Raw genomic sequence first — 13,506 nt, 5'->3', positions numbered from 1 at the left:
TGTCTTGAGATTTATAGAGTGAGACTGGACCGGAAAGATAAACAACACCTACTAGGTATGTACCTTTGCTTCATAACATAAACGTTAATAAATAATTAATTTTTACTGAATCAAAGTAAAATAATTATTTTTATAGCTATTTTTAAGATAGTCTACTTCGACAAGTACGAAACTGCTTGGAAGTGAATAAAATAAAGAATCATTTAGGATATAATTTTAATATAGTTACCATGAAAAGCAATTCTATAACTACGTCAGTTTTGTCTGGTTTTTAAAATTGTTTAAATCATATTAATGAATAAAATTCATATCCATACATTTCGAGTACATAAACTTAAGCAATCACTGATAAAAACCAAACTGAACTCAAAACGTTAAAACAAGCTAAAATTTCTGCAACATCATCCAAATAAAACTGAGCAGGATTATTATACAGCTCTATGTATATTAAATCTTAATATCTTAAGATAATAAAATTCTATAAATAAAAACTCTTTTGCACTAACACTTCACCAAAATCTTTGCGGTCTGGGGCCCCATCTCGGGCCCATATTCTGCGGTCGCGGACCGTTCCTCGGCCGAAACATTGGGCTGAAACCCTGGGGTCTAAAGTTAGTCCGAGGTCCCCAATTTCGGGGAAACCGTTGGTTCAAGAACGGTCTAGGTCCATGACTCCAATCACCGTCCGCAGCGAAGTCTTCGAATTCCGGAGAAGGATTTCTCCTGTCCATCATCACATTGTCCAAACTCCGACTCCTCAAATCATCTTCGTATGCACTATCATCCGAATTCTCCTCTCTGTTATCCTCAAACATGTCTTCATGAAAATCCGGTTGATTGTTTTGGAATTTTGGTGGCTGGTTCTGGAAGTCGGGCTTGTTTGGGAAGTTCGGCGGTTGGTTCTGGAAATCCGGTTTGTTTTGGAAATTCGGCGGCTGATTTTGAAAGTCCGGCGGTTTGTTCTGGAATTTCTGTTGGAACTCTTGTTTATTTTGGAATTTCGGCTGGTTTTGGAACTCCGGTTTGTTTTGGTTGAAGTTGGGCGGTTTTTGGAAATTCGGCGGTTGATTTAAGGCGGGGGGCATGTTGAACTTGAGTCCATCGGGCATGTTGTCGAAGGGGTTGGATAGTGGCATGACGGGCGCGCTCTGAGATCCGTCCTTTATGATAGTGATGCTGTTAATTTGTATGAGGTTGGAGTTTTTCTCTTTGTGGTTTTGCTTGTCGTTGTCGCCGCCCACTAGCACTTTGTTGTTGTTGAAGCTGTGGCGTCGATGCTCGATCTGGTTCTGGCCATACATACCTTCTGAAAGAGAAAAACTATATTGTAGTTTCACCGTAAAGATGCTTGAAATCTTTTGGAACTTGGAAATGGGATTACTGTTGAACAATTTATTACGATACAAAGGTTGAAAAACAGCGTAATAAAAACAATGAAGAAAGGCGACTGCACATCTACTCATAATTTTATACAGTCGAAAGTGTATTTTTGTTCATTTGTTACTTTTTACACTCACAACTCAACCAATTTCAACAAAACTTAGCACATTTCATAGACAGAGACCCAGAATCCTAGAGCTTCTAATTTTACATGTTCAAAAACCTAAATCCATGTGGACAAACTATAGTTACTTATATACACAAGTTATCATACACTATTAAATCATCAGCCATGTTTTGATGTTTTTTTCTAGGTATTTATTGCAACCAACGCTCACCAATCACAAAAATGTTTTTAAAAAAAAGATTCGAAATTCAATTCGATTAGTCATTAGAGTATAGTGAAGGATGGTGATGAGATTGGTGGTAGCTACTTACGTTGCTCCTCGTCTTCGGATAAGTCCATGTCGACGCTCTCTACGATATCCGGCGGCGGCACCATTGGCGGCACACGGTAATCCTGAAAAAGAATAGTTTATTTAATTTTTCGGGTTCCGTACCTCAAAATGAACCATTAATCACTTTGTTGTCTGTCAGTCGTGTGACTGTCCGTCTGTCAAGAAAACCTATACTTCCCGGGTACTTCCCGTTGACCTAGAATCATGTTTGGCAGGTAGGTGGATCTTATAGCACAGACAGAGGAAAAAATCCGAAAACCGTGAATTTGTGGTGACCTCTCAAAAAAATTAAAATGAGTTCACGTAAAAATAATTAGTTTAGTAAATCATACATAGATGGCGCTATCTGTCATTAACTTGCAGTATTCGACATAGTGTTACGTGTACGTTGTACGATGGTGCGGAACCATTCGTGTGCGAGTCAGACTCGCACTTGACCCGGTATTATTCATTAGTGACTACCTCCTTGGCGCAGTGTTGAGACTTGAGCATCATCATCATCATACATTAGTTTAGTAGTAGTGGAAATTCACGGGGGTACTAACTTGATCCATGGAGTTGTGCTGCCGTGGCACGGGCAGTTGCTGCGTTAGAGAAATGAGGTTCCTGTGGTCCACATCTGCAAGGGAGACACATTCTCTATTAATACCTACTACAGCACAACTATATTAGCGTCTACGAACGTCACTGAAACGTTGTCTATAGCAACAAGGTGGTGTAGTTCCCTAGTTTCTTGACACTGAACGATGTCAAAAGACACTCAGTGCCGTCAAATCATGGCCTTAAAACCAGCGCTTTCCTCAATAGTTTTGGCATAAAGAAAGAATTTTCATTAAAATACATTAAAATAACGTACTTACAGTGCATGAATAATTAAACGTGCATAAAATAAACAGGACAAAAGTGAGTGAATCATACTTTCGAAAGGAAACGTGTGTTGAATCTAATAATAATATTTTAATAGTACTAGTATTTTCGACAATCGTAGGAGCCAGAGTAGCCGACCGACATGGCGCTGATACAGTTGAACACGACTTTTAGACCCATTACGCACGGGCGATTAGTCGTCCGGCAACTCTATCGACGGCGAAAGTTGCCGGGCGAGTTTTTGTATAGATTATCTGTCAAAACGTCTTATTTATTCCTTACATTAAAGTTATTTGATGTTTGAAAAATCGGCCCTGAGCTACCACTAGCTGAGAAAAATATGTAGATTACCAAATACCGCTGTAAAAAGCAGAAATCAAATTGAATTGAAAACGCATAAAATTATTTATAAACAGACAAAGTAGATATAAAAGAATAGGCGGCAGCGACCACTTACCTTCAGGTGGTCCATCTGCCTTTCTGACGTCTTTTAAAATACAAACAAACAGCAATGTTATCATCAATTTTTTAAATTCGTAGGTAAAACAGAAGAAAGAAAAACGTTTATTTTGTAAATTGTGCCACACATCACGTGTTATTAAGACGTGATGTGTGGTACAAGAGTAATTGGTTATCTCGCCGCTTCCTCCGCTTAAGCATTAAAGCCAAAATACGAACCCCAAGCAAAAGAAGAACCGTAAACTGTGTCATATGTGGCACAACCCGAAAAAAGATTCCAGCTCAGCATAATGCTGTATGCATTGATACACACGAGCATATAGCGCTGAGCTAAGAAGAGATAACTGGTATTCCCCGTACAAATTGACAGGTTAACTCAGAAAACAAGAAAACCCGACTGCAATCTTTTAATAAACGCTGAAATATTATAGTAAAATTATTTTTCTGTCGCTTGGTATAATTCAGATTTTTTTTTTTCTTTCATTTGACATCCCACTCGATACAATAGCAAAAAAAAAATTTTTGGACACCCCCACTTTTTTTCATGTAACATCCGTTAGGTCAATTTTTTTCGTATAAAGTGTAGCCTGTGTCACCCGGACTTTTACGACGAATCGATTGACACGTCATTCATCAAAATCGGCCTAGTAGTTTAGGCGCTACGGACACACAGAATCTGGATACAAACATACATACTACATACATAGACTGCTAAAATCATAACTCTTTCTTTTGGCTTTGCCGCAGTCGGGTAAAAACTAAGAATTCATCAGACGATGTTAGTACCTTAGATTCGTTTTGTTACGAGTTCTGTAACTGTCGTGAACTGTGTAGGATATATAGAGTGGGGTGTAGTGATAAGTGTGAAGTAGTACTGACCTTGATGTACTGTGTGGCGTACGGGCGCGGCGACGGGCGGCGGCGCTAGCGTCGGCAACATCCTGTGGTCTACGTCCTCTATGTCTACACAACCATTTACAAGGGTTATAATATTTTGAATCTGTTCTATTCTAATATTTTGAATACAATACATTTATTCGCTGATCCAACATATTTTAAACGCAATAAACATTTACAAAAATAACGCCTTAAAATGTAACTTAACATAAACAGTGTCGTGTGTCGTGCCAATTAAAAAATGTATACATGTATAAGACCCAATACTGGTCTAAATAAATGTTAAGTACCGGTATATTGGACTTAATAATTACTGTCCAATGTTTCAGTACCGGTACATAAGACCTAATACTGGTGCAATGTTTCAACATCAGTATATTGGACTTAATATTGGTCCAATGTTTCAGTACCGGTATATTGGACCTAATAAAGATGCATTTTCAGTACCGGTATATTGAACCTAATAGTGGTGAAATCTTTCTGTACCAGTATATTGGACCTAATACTGGTGCAATTTTTCAATACATTGCAACAGTATGATGTTGGAACTTATTATACTATATAAACCTATATAGTTCATAGTGGAAAACATAAAAGCACTCACGTCCTAATAATGGCAGTACGGGCGGCGGCGGTGGCGGTGGTAGAATACCGCGATGATCCACGTCAGCTATCGGCGGGTCCTGCAATACCGATAAGGCTGGGTCAGCTTACAAATTAATCTTTTCAATATTGGCTCAATTCTGGTTTCAAGTCAGGCTTCAACAGAAATGCAGAAATCCATACTAATATTATAAATGCCAAAGTGTGTCTGTCTGTCGGTTCACCCAGTTAACCGATTTAGACCTAATTTGGTACATAGATGAGCTTGCATCCCTGGGAAGGACATAGGGAATTTTTTTCCCGGAAAACAAGAGTTCTCTGGGGAATTTAAAAAGCCTATATCCTGACGAAGTCGCGGGCATCATCTAGTAAACAAATAATTGAGGCTATGGATTTTACAAAAGGATTTGAACTCTATTCGCTTCTCGCTTTAACATTTTCTAAGCGTCTCTTTCTTTATTGTGCGAGTGAGAGGTGAATAGAATGTGACGTCTCTCACCTGTGGTCTTGGTTCTAGCAGCGGGGGCGGTACGGGGTGCGGTGCGGGGTGCGGCGGGGAGGCGGGCGGCTCCACAAATATATTCCGCGGGTTTACCACTGGCTGAATGTGGCTTGCTGTGGTAGGCTAGAGGAATTAAGTCACTATGATAAGGTGTTGTAGGCTTTGCGTTAGTGGCACGTTCATGGGTTATATGAAGTCATGACAAATTTAATATGGCGGATATGACAACAAAAACATACAGTAAAAAAAATGTATGAACATGGTATCAAATGAAGGTTCTCGTTCTCAGGTTTAAAAATCTAAAAATATAAAATTAGTGCTATATGAAAATATGAATCATTGCCTACGATGGTATTTTGAGAAGAAGTCTGATTTTAGTTTTTGAACCTATAGTATTTAATATTTACTAATGATTTAGGCTTATTTTCAAAGTATATAATTTTTGAGCAATTGGCACTCGTAAAAAATTATACAATCAGAATTTAAAAAGAAAATTAATTATTATAATCAATACTTACTGGTGGTACATTCCAGTTGTTATTCCAATGATTACTAGTTAAGGCTTCAGGGAGATAAGGCGATTCCGGCTCGTCTGGGACTGAAAAAAGGTTTATAATTAATTTACAGTTCAATTAAACTGAGACATATTCCACGCAGGAACTCGACTACATTCTACAAGTTGGCTCGCGTAGTCTCACATTCGCAATTCGCGTTCCACATCTCATACGGATATCGTCTCAACTTGTCTTTTGTGTGATAACTTGATAAGACTTTTTGAAAATAGTAAACACGGTGATAAGTATTAGTAAAGGCATAACATAAGGCTAGAATTATGCTAAACTAACCCCTAGTACAAACTAATTCGAGTTGCACCCTGTCCAGTAAAAAGTCAGGTTCAGGTAAAAGTGTGTACTAATAGCTTGGTTCCATAACTTCCCGGGCAGCGCATCTTAAACTTGATATACTCATCGTGAAGTAAAGGCGAATACTCACTGACAATGGTTTCCATGGTGCCATAGAACGATGTGGGGGGCGGGGGTATGCCCGTGCTATCCGGCGTCAGTAGGTCCAAACCGGGTAGCGCCTCTAGCGACTTTTGCGATATACTCACCGCTGGAACAAATCAAACCCGTTATATTTATGCGAAAAATGGCGAATTGCAGCATGCGACGTACACACCCAACAAAAAAATATTTACTTATAATCATAATTTTAACTCTTTCTAATTACTTTAATAAAAGTTATAGTCAAAATATATTATGTAATAATAATATATTATACACGCGGTAAATAAGTTTGTTATATTATGATTATTACTTGAATTTGGCAAAAAGGCATAAAATAAGACTAGAACTAACCTGACATACTAAAATAAGGCTAACCTTTATTGGCAGCATTATTGCAATCTCGCTAATTCTAGATGTGTGCTTATCTTAAGGAGTTGACAGATTGGGTCATGATAGTAAAATGTTGGCAAAAAGATAAATCGTGTCATGTTCACAGGCAGGCACCAAAAACCATCACCGGTTAAGGACGGCCACAGATTAATCATGACAATGGGTTGGATCTAATACTGGTATTAGTTCCAATATATAATAATATATAATATATAAATATAATATTATCGGTACCGGTAAATATACCGGTACTAAATATTGCAAATACAAAGAAATGCACCATGCAGTTTTAGGTTCAATAGAACTTAATACTGGTGCAATATATTTCAGTACCGGTAAATTGAACCTAATACTGGTGCAATATTTCAGTACTGGTAAATTGAACTTAGTGCAATATTTCAATACCAGTACGTTGAACCTAATACAAGTGGGTTTTAGGAATTGAAAACATAAAAACACAGACATATCCTAATAAAGGAAGTAAGTACAATACATAATTAAATACAAAGGAGAAACCAAATCAGGCCAAAACTTAGGGGGTGTTAATTGAAATCAATGGTTGCCACTTTCATACAAAATAACATTAAAAAACTAGAACACAAGACGTCACAAATATATAAATAAAATAGGATAAAACTACAATAAAAATTATAAACGTATTAACTACCTAAACTTACTAAAAAAACTTTAGAAATTTTATCTACACGAAAAGAAGATAGTATAACACTCTCTCTGTTATGTAATCCCATACAAATGATAATGGCAAAAATCTCAATGGGCGCTAACTAACGCTAATTTTGAGTTACCAACCAATCACAAACAAATTATGTTTTCTAATTGAATTTCGAATGTTTTTTTTCAAACATCTTACAACTGAATTTCGAATGTTTTTTCAAACATCTTACAATTGAATTTCGAATGTTTTTTTGAAAACATGTTCATGATTGGTTGGTGTCAAAATGGTTACCGCCCACTGAGTTTTTTGCCTCTATCATTTGTATAGGAATATGTAACAGAGAGAGCGCTATACTAACTTCTTTCCGCAGATAGATTATAAACCTCGTTATCTTCGCACGTGCAAAGGTCAAAACAGACAAGGGGTAGCTAAAGGACAAGATCGCACACCTTGGAATGATTTAAATGATTTATTTATTTAATTGTTTTTTTTTTAATGATTAAATGATTTATTTGTTGATTAAATGATTTATTTGTATTTAAAATTGGTCTTTTTACAAATTGTGCCGGGGGCCATGAATTAAGTTAGCAAAACCTGTATCTCTAGTTCCCTGTGGAATCACATGGTGTTTTGGAATTGAAATATTTTAACAAATGTCGGTGCTTTCCGTCTGTACCAATTGCTGCGGTCCATCTATTTTTACTCTGGGTAACTATTTTATTTTTCTACTTTATAAGCCTTTATTATCACAAAAATGAAGATATTCTTGGCAATATTTATGTAAGTATGTAGATTGTAGAAGAATACAAAAATTTATTTTTTGTATTTTCTTACATTGCCCCCAATTATTTTTCGCTACATAATACCAATATCGGTTTTCATATTTCTTATATTTTGTCATAAAGTTTGTGTGCCATCTTATCCTTAACCTACCCTATGTCTGTGTAGTCATGTCATGACATCTCATGTCACAGTCATGTCAGGAACTACTTTTACATGGAAAAATTACTTTCATTTAAGAACGAAAAACTAGTTTTAGAGGGGTAAAAAAGGTGTTAAAGGTGTTCTAGTAATTACTATCGTACCTGAGTTATTTTCAGAAGATGTAGAGTTATTGTCAAGAGGATCAAAGCCCTTCAAAATATCGTTTATATCAAAATCTTGTTTGTCACTCGGCCTTGTGTTTATTACTTCGATTTTATTCGCTGCAAATTAACACGTCCACACTTTACCATATATACAATGGAACATGCCACAGCAACATTTTTATTACTTTGTACAAAAAGTGGGCACCAGAATATATAATAATAATAATGAATAAAATCAATGAGCGTTGCGTTGATTATTATGTTCTGAGTATTTGCATCTTTTTCTTTTTGGCATTGTAGAAAAAAGATTGAAAACTAATTTAAAAAAAATAATTAAAGATTTCTAGCTAAAGTTGTCCCAGAAAATCAAAGAGATTTTTAAAAACCTAAATCCACGCGGATGAAGTCGCGAGCATCATCTATACTATATCCAGAGGGAGAAAGCAGTATAGGGCTGTAAATGACAAAGACAAAAAACTTAGTGGGCGTTAATCTTTTTTCTAACCTATCACAAACGAAACTATGTTATAGAGTACATAATGTTGTCAATGAACATTCGAAATTCGATTCGAAAACGGTTTTGTTTGTGATCGGTTGGTGTCTCCAAATAGTTAACGCCCACTGAGTTTTTTATCTTTGTCATTTGTATGGGATCATGTGACAGAGAGAGCCCTTTACTAACTTCTCTCCGTGGATAGAGTATAGTTAAAATTAAAAACATCAATCAGTAGGCCTGATAATATTATAATGAATGGTACCAGAGTGAACTAGAGTGAGGGAACTCTCGGTTTGATCCTGAAGCGACGATATGCCAAAAATGGAGTTATGGTGACGTAAAATGAAAGAAAAATACGGCTATGTTAGGGCTACTGACGTCGAAGGCTCGACGTGTGATTAGAGGTTACCTTACTGCCGTGAACTGTGATGGTACTCACCACTACTCAAGTCCAAATCGAGTGTGTCATTGAACATCGCCAGTGGGTTGTCCGAAGTGAGGAACGACGAAAGACCGAGGTTGTATAGCGATCCATCCGACAACGATGTGTTGAATGTCTGGTCTATATTGTACGCCACTGAAAGAAGATATAGTTTACTAATACAGGGTTCACACGGGCGATTTTAATTGTATTATAGTTGTTGTTCAACAATAAATTTAAAGTGAATTTGAATGAACATGTTCTAAGGGTTCAATTAAAATTGATTCAATATTGGTTACCAAGAGGGGCGAAAGTGGAGAACAACAAGCTGAATTCGTTGTAATCCGCCAAACTGTGCATTTTGATGATAATCATAATCAAGAGCTAACTTTTAAATAATATTAAATAATGATACTTGCTAAATCTTATAAATCCTAAATAAATTGGCAATATAGAGTTTACACAGTATAATAATTTTAATACTTTGAAAAAGTTACCATCATCATCTGTAGTGTCAGTGGGCGCAGGCAGATCCAGGTCCTCATCAGGACCTGGTGAAGGCACATCCTCGTCTCTCTGAGGAGGCGAGGGCGCCGCACTGGGTAGCGTTGGTATTAACTCGTCGAGTTTTCGTTTCAATGCCCGCACTCGGGCACCAAAGTTTTTATATGCCTTGAATAAAAATGAACACAATGAATAATATTACTTTTAAAAAATTTATTTTTGCTTCTCAAAAACATTAGGCAAGTGCAAGCCGGACTTGCACACAAGGGGTTCCATACCATCGTTTAAGATGTACCTAACTCGTTTATGTAGAACACTGCAAGTTAATGATGGACAGCGCCATCTATGCGTGATTTAGTAAATTAGTTTTTCGTGAACGTGTTTTAATTATTTTGTGTGACGTAACTACAAATTCACGGTTGTCGGATTTTTTCCTTTACTTGTGGTACCTACCTACCTGCCTTTCATGATTCTAGGTTAAGTACCCTATAGGTTTGCTTGACAGAAACGACAGACAGACAACAAAGTGATCCTATAATGGTTCCTTTTTTCTTTTTCAGGTACAGAATCCTAAAAATCATAGAATTTGTTATAATTTAAAAAAATAAAATGTTTTACTCACATAGGCCACAACTTTGACTTCGCCCCTCTGTGTGGAATAGTACTGGTTAGCAGAGCTGAGTAAGGCGAGCAGCGCCTCTCTCGCAACTATCTCCCTTTGCAATGCCTGGGTGTACTTCTCAACACATGATATGCCTTCGTTCAATTCCTTTTCCACATCTTCTCTGTGACCTCTATCTATAAAAATGTGTGTAAGTGCATAAATGTGTCAAGAGTCATATCAAAAGCATGGTTTACCTTATAATGAATCGTACTATTGACAGGGCAGCTGACACATAGAGGAAATATAGCAAGTTATTTCTCAAAATTTACGCACTATATAATATGTCACTAGACTGACAAAAGATTGTAAAGATTTTTTGAATCTTTTAAACATTGCTAAACAGAGTCAGAAAATATAAAATTAAAGATTCTACAATGCTCAAGAATGGCATCTAAGTCGTGAGATTTGATGTTTTAGATAAAGATGCAAATACCTACTCTAAAATTTAAATTACATCAGAATTATTATTAGTACCAGTTTCTGTCAGTTACTGTTTCACTGCCCATCTGATTAACCAATTTTGACGAGATTTGACACAGAGGTAGCTTGTGCCCCTACAGTGCCGTCATATAGGCTAATTTTTTTTATTCAATTCCATTCAATTTGAAACAATTTAAATCAAAGCCTGATTGATGTCAGTCAGTGGAAAGCACATGCAAAGTAAATGCGGCCTCAGAACAATATACTATTGTATATTATATGCTCAGAGTCACTTACACACTTGCTCTTGCTAATGTAATGCTAAGGCGCCATCTCCATGAGTGATGGAATTGCAATGAGTCTGGCCTATAAGAGGGAATTTCTGTGAAAATTGGCCTATAAGAGTTGAACCTAATTTGGTGGCACGGCGAGACTATCGGCGCGATTCTCTCGTCCGTGGAGATGGTGCCTAACTACAGCCTAGTTTGAACATAGCCTAAATCATACCTTTCAAGTTTGCGCACAGCGCGTCTGCATCTGATAACTCTAAATGATGCTCGTGAAGATACTTTAACTTTGTCTGTGTGTCTGCTTCTAGTACTGTACATTGCTTTATTTTGTTTACTAGCTGCTGTGGCTGGAAATAAAAAAAGAGTCAAGTGAGAGTTGGACTCGCACACAAAGGGTACCATACCATCATACAAGAAAAAACACCTAAATTTTTATTGAGATGTAACCACAAATTCACATTTTCAGATTTTTCCCTTGTGTACATTGCATTGATCAATTCACTCACTATGCCGTCTATCTCCCTTGCACTAGAAAGTTAGCTGAGCACAGCACAGCGCAGCATAGCTCAACATTGATTGAGCTATGTTGACATTAACTGCTATCTGTGCGAAGCAGGGGTGGATCGCCAGTAAACCTAATCTAGTTTCTCCTTTAACCAAAGGCTGCCTGGTGGAGATTGCTCTGAGCAATAAAGCCGCTTTTGCATACAATTGTTTTTAGTTTTTAGTTTATTTGTTTTGTCTTGATTATGACATGTTTTGTGTGCAACAAATATTTCTATCTGTCTATGTAGTAAAATAATAAATTCATGCCTCACCTGAAAATCTAATGGGTCATCATCAGCCTTTTTAATGGCTCCAGCAGAAAGCAGCCCCGTCAGGTCTGATAGGAACTCATCATCATACACAGACCTTTGCTCCCATATCTTAAATATGCGTAGAATCTTAGATCTGACTTTCTCATCACTAGAAAATAACAATTTTTCTCTTAGTTACTTAGTTTTTTAACCAGTGATTGGGGCTAATTCTATTTCACACAAAGCTCTTAACTAAACTAAATTGACTGGCCTAAGCTGAGTGATTTATTAAGAAAATATTTCTTGTTTGTTTATTTGCTTATAATCAATAAACTCTGAAATGACTGAACCAATAATTCTTTCACCATTAGAAAGCTACTTTATCCAGAAGTAATATAGGCTATTAAAATGTACAGCAGTCACAGACAGTAAAATTTTATTAATGGCATTTAAAAGACCCTGTATAAGACCTATACTAAAACTATATGTAATATTACAATTTAATTAATTACTATACTTACAAACTATTATCTGTGCAATTGATAATTCTTTATTATTTGTTGACTTACCGAACAAGTGGTGTTGCCTTCTGTAAATTAAGACCCCAACTCTCCACAAACTCATAATTCTTTCTCTTACTATACTGAATAACATCATTTGCTAAATAAAAAAGGACTAAACGCTGCTCAACCTTCACTCTTTTCAGTACATTCAACCAACTTGAAACAATCTTCTTATGATGGAGTCTCTGCTTCAAACACCAAGATGATAGAGATTGTATACTCTCCTGTGTATCCTTTAACTGTGTAAGTTTCTTTTCAAATGCTAAAGTGTTGAATTCTTCAGTTTCTCCCATTGTTGTGATAACTCAATACATCTCTATTTGCAAGCGTTACGTACAATTAAAAACGATAACCGTCTTTATACCAGTAAAAACACTAAAACCTCCTAAATTAACACCATTCGTTGTAGTTTTTTCACTATTTGCACAGAAATCCGATATTAATTAAATATCAGAAACCCCGCGTTATTTTGGTGCGAACTATACAATATAGTAATTAAGAATAAAATACACATCTGCATCATAGCTGTAATTAGCATTTGCATAAAAACACGTAAATTTTTGTAGACCAGCTTTTAATACATTTAGAAATAACCAACACTGATCGAATGAACTAAAAGTTGTACAATTATTTTAATACAACAACCGCCATTTTCTTGCAAATAACAACGTGCTGTCAAAAACCACAGATGTCAGACGCCAACACAGACGAAGTCCTTCTTATTTTTTTTTTCTCTCGTCTGGCTTTACAAAGATTAGCCAATGTCAAGTTTGTAGTTAATTGTAACAAGTTAGTTAAACTATACAAGTATGGACCCGGACTTTGTCTGTGTCGGTGTTAGCTGGCGAGCGTGCTCTGCCTTTTTGGAGTGTTTTTTTGTTGTTAAAACTGACTGGAAAGCGCTCTAAGGGGGTGCCGTGCGTATGTCGATGAGCGCCGGCACAGACGAGGTAAATACTTGTATAGTTTATCAAACTTCTTACAAATAACTACAAACTTTACATTGGCTAATCTTTTTAGAGCC

The 13,506-nt window shown here is 36.5% G+C and overlaps 1 protein-coding gene across 4 annotated transcripts; it reads right to left on the bottom strand.

Annotated features, from left to right (window-relative positions):
* Positions 1–201: 201 nt before the first annotated feature.
* LOC123865109 (regulation of nuclear pre-mRNA domain-containing protein 2) lies at positions 202–13,165 on the bottom strand. Of its 4 annotated transcripts, none has more exons than XM_045905954.1 (16): positions 12,489–13,165; positions 11,941–12,088; positions 11,340–11,469; positions 10,371–10,546; positions 9,742–9,916; positions 9,263–9,400; positions 8,325–8,444; positions 6,160–6,279; positions 5,685–5,764; positions 5,164–5,289; positions 4,666–4,744; positions 4,044–4,127; positions 3,163–3,192; positions 2,384–2,457; positions 1,819–1,900; positions 202–1,306 (listed from the first exon to the last, which is right to left on the bottom strand). In XM_045905954.1, exons 1-16 carry the CDS (start codon positions 12,773–12,775, stop codon positions 510–512), a joined length of 2,646 nt encoding a protein of 881 aa, XP_045761910.1. In that variant the 5' UTR covers positions 12,776–13,165; the 3' UTR covers positions 202–509. The 4 variants fall into 4 exon arrangements, with proteins under 4 accessions (XP_045761910.1, XP_045761911.1, XP_045761912.1 ...); XM_045905955.1 differs by having other exon boundaries at positions 202–1,303; XM_045905956.1 differs by lacking the exon at positions 3,163–3,192.
* Positions 13,166–13,506: the final 341 nt, after the last annotated feature.

Source organism: Maniola jurtina, chromosome 5 (assembly GCF_905333055.1).
Source record: "Maniola jurtina chromosome 5, ilManJurt1.1, whole genome shotgun sequence".
NCBI lineage: Eukaryota > Metazoa > Arthropoda > Insecta > Lepidoptera > Nymphalidae > Maniola > Maniola jurtina.
The sequence above is the reverse complement of the archived record's forward strand: the minus strand, read 5'-3'. Positions and strand labels throughout refer to the sequence as shown.

What these genes read in the sequence shown, in the direction of transcription:
- LOC123865109 (XM_045905954.1), bottom strand. Translation starts at nt 12,775, where the DNA reads ATGGGAGAAACTGAAGAATTCAACACTTTAGCATTTGAAAAGAAACTT. An exon ending in ATGACCCATTAGATTTTCAG is followed by an intron (nt 11,470 to 11,940) that starts GTGAGGCATGAA and finishes TTTTATTTCCAG; the next exon opens with CCACAGCAGCTAGTAAACAA. An exon ending in ATCCGAAGACGAGGAGCAAC is followed by an intron (nt 1,307 to 1,818) that starts GTAAGTAGCTAC and finishes TTTCTCTTTCAG; the next exon opens with AAGGTATGTATGGCCAGAAC.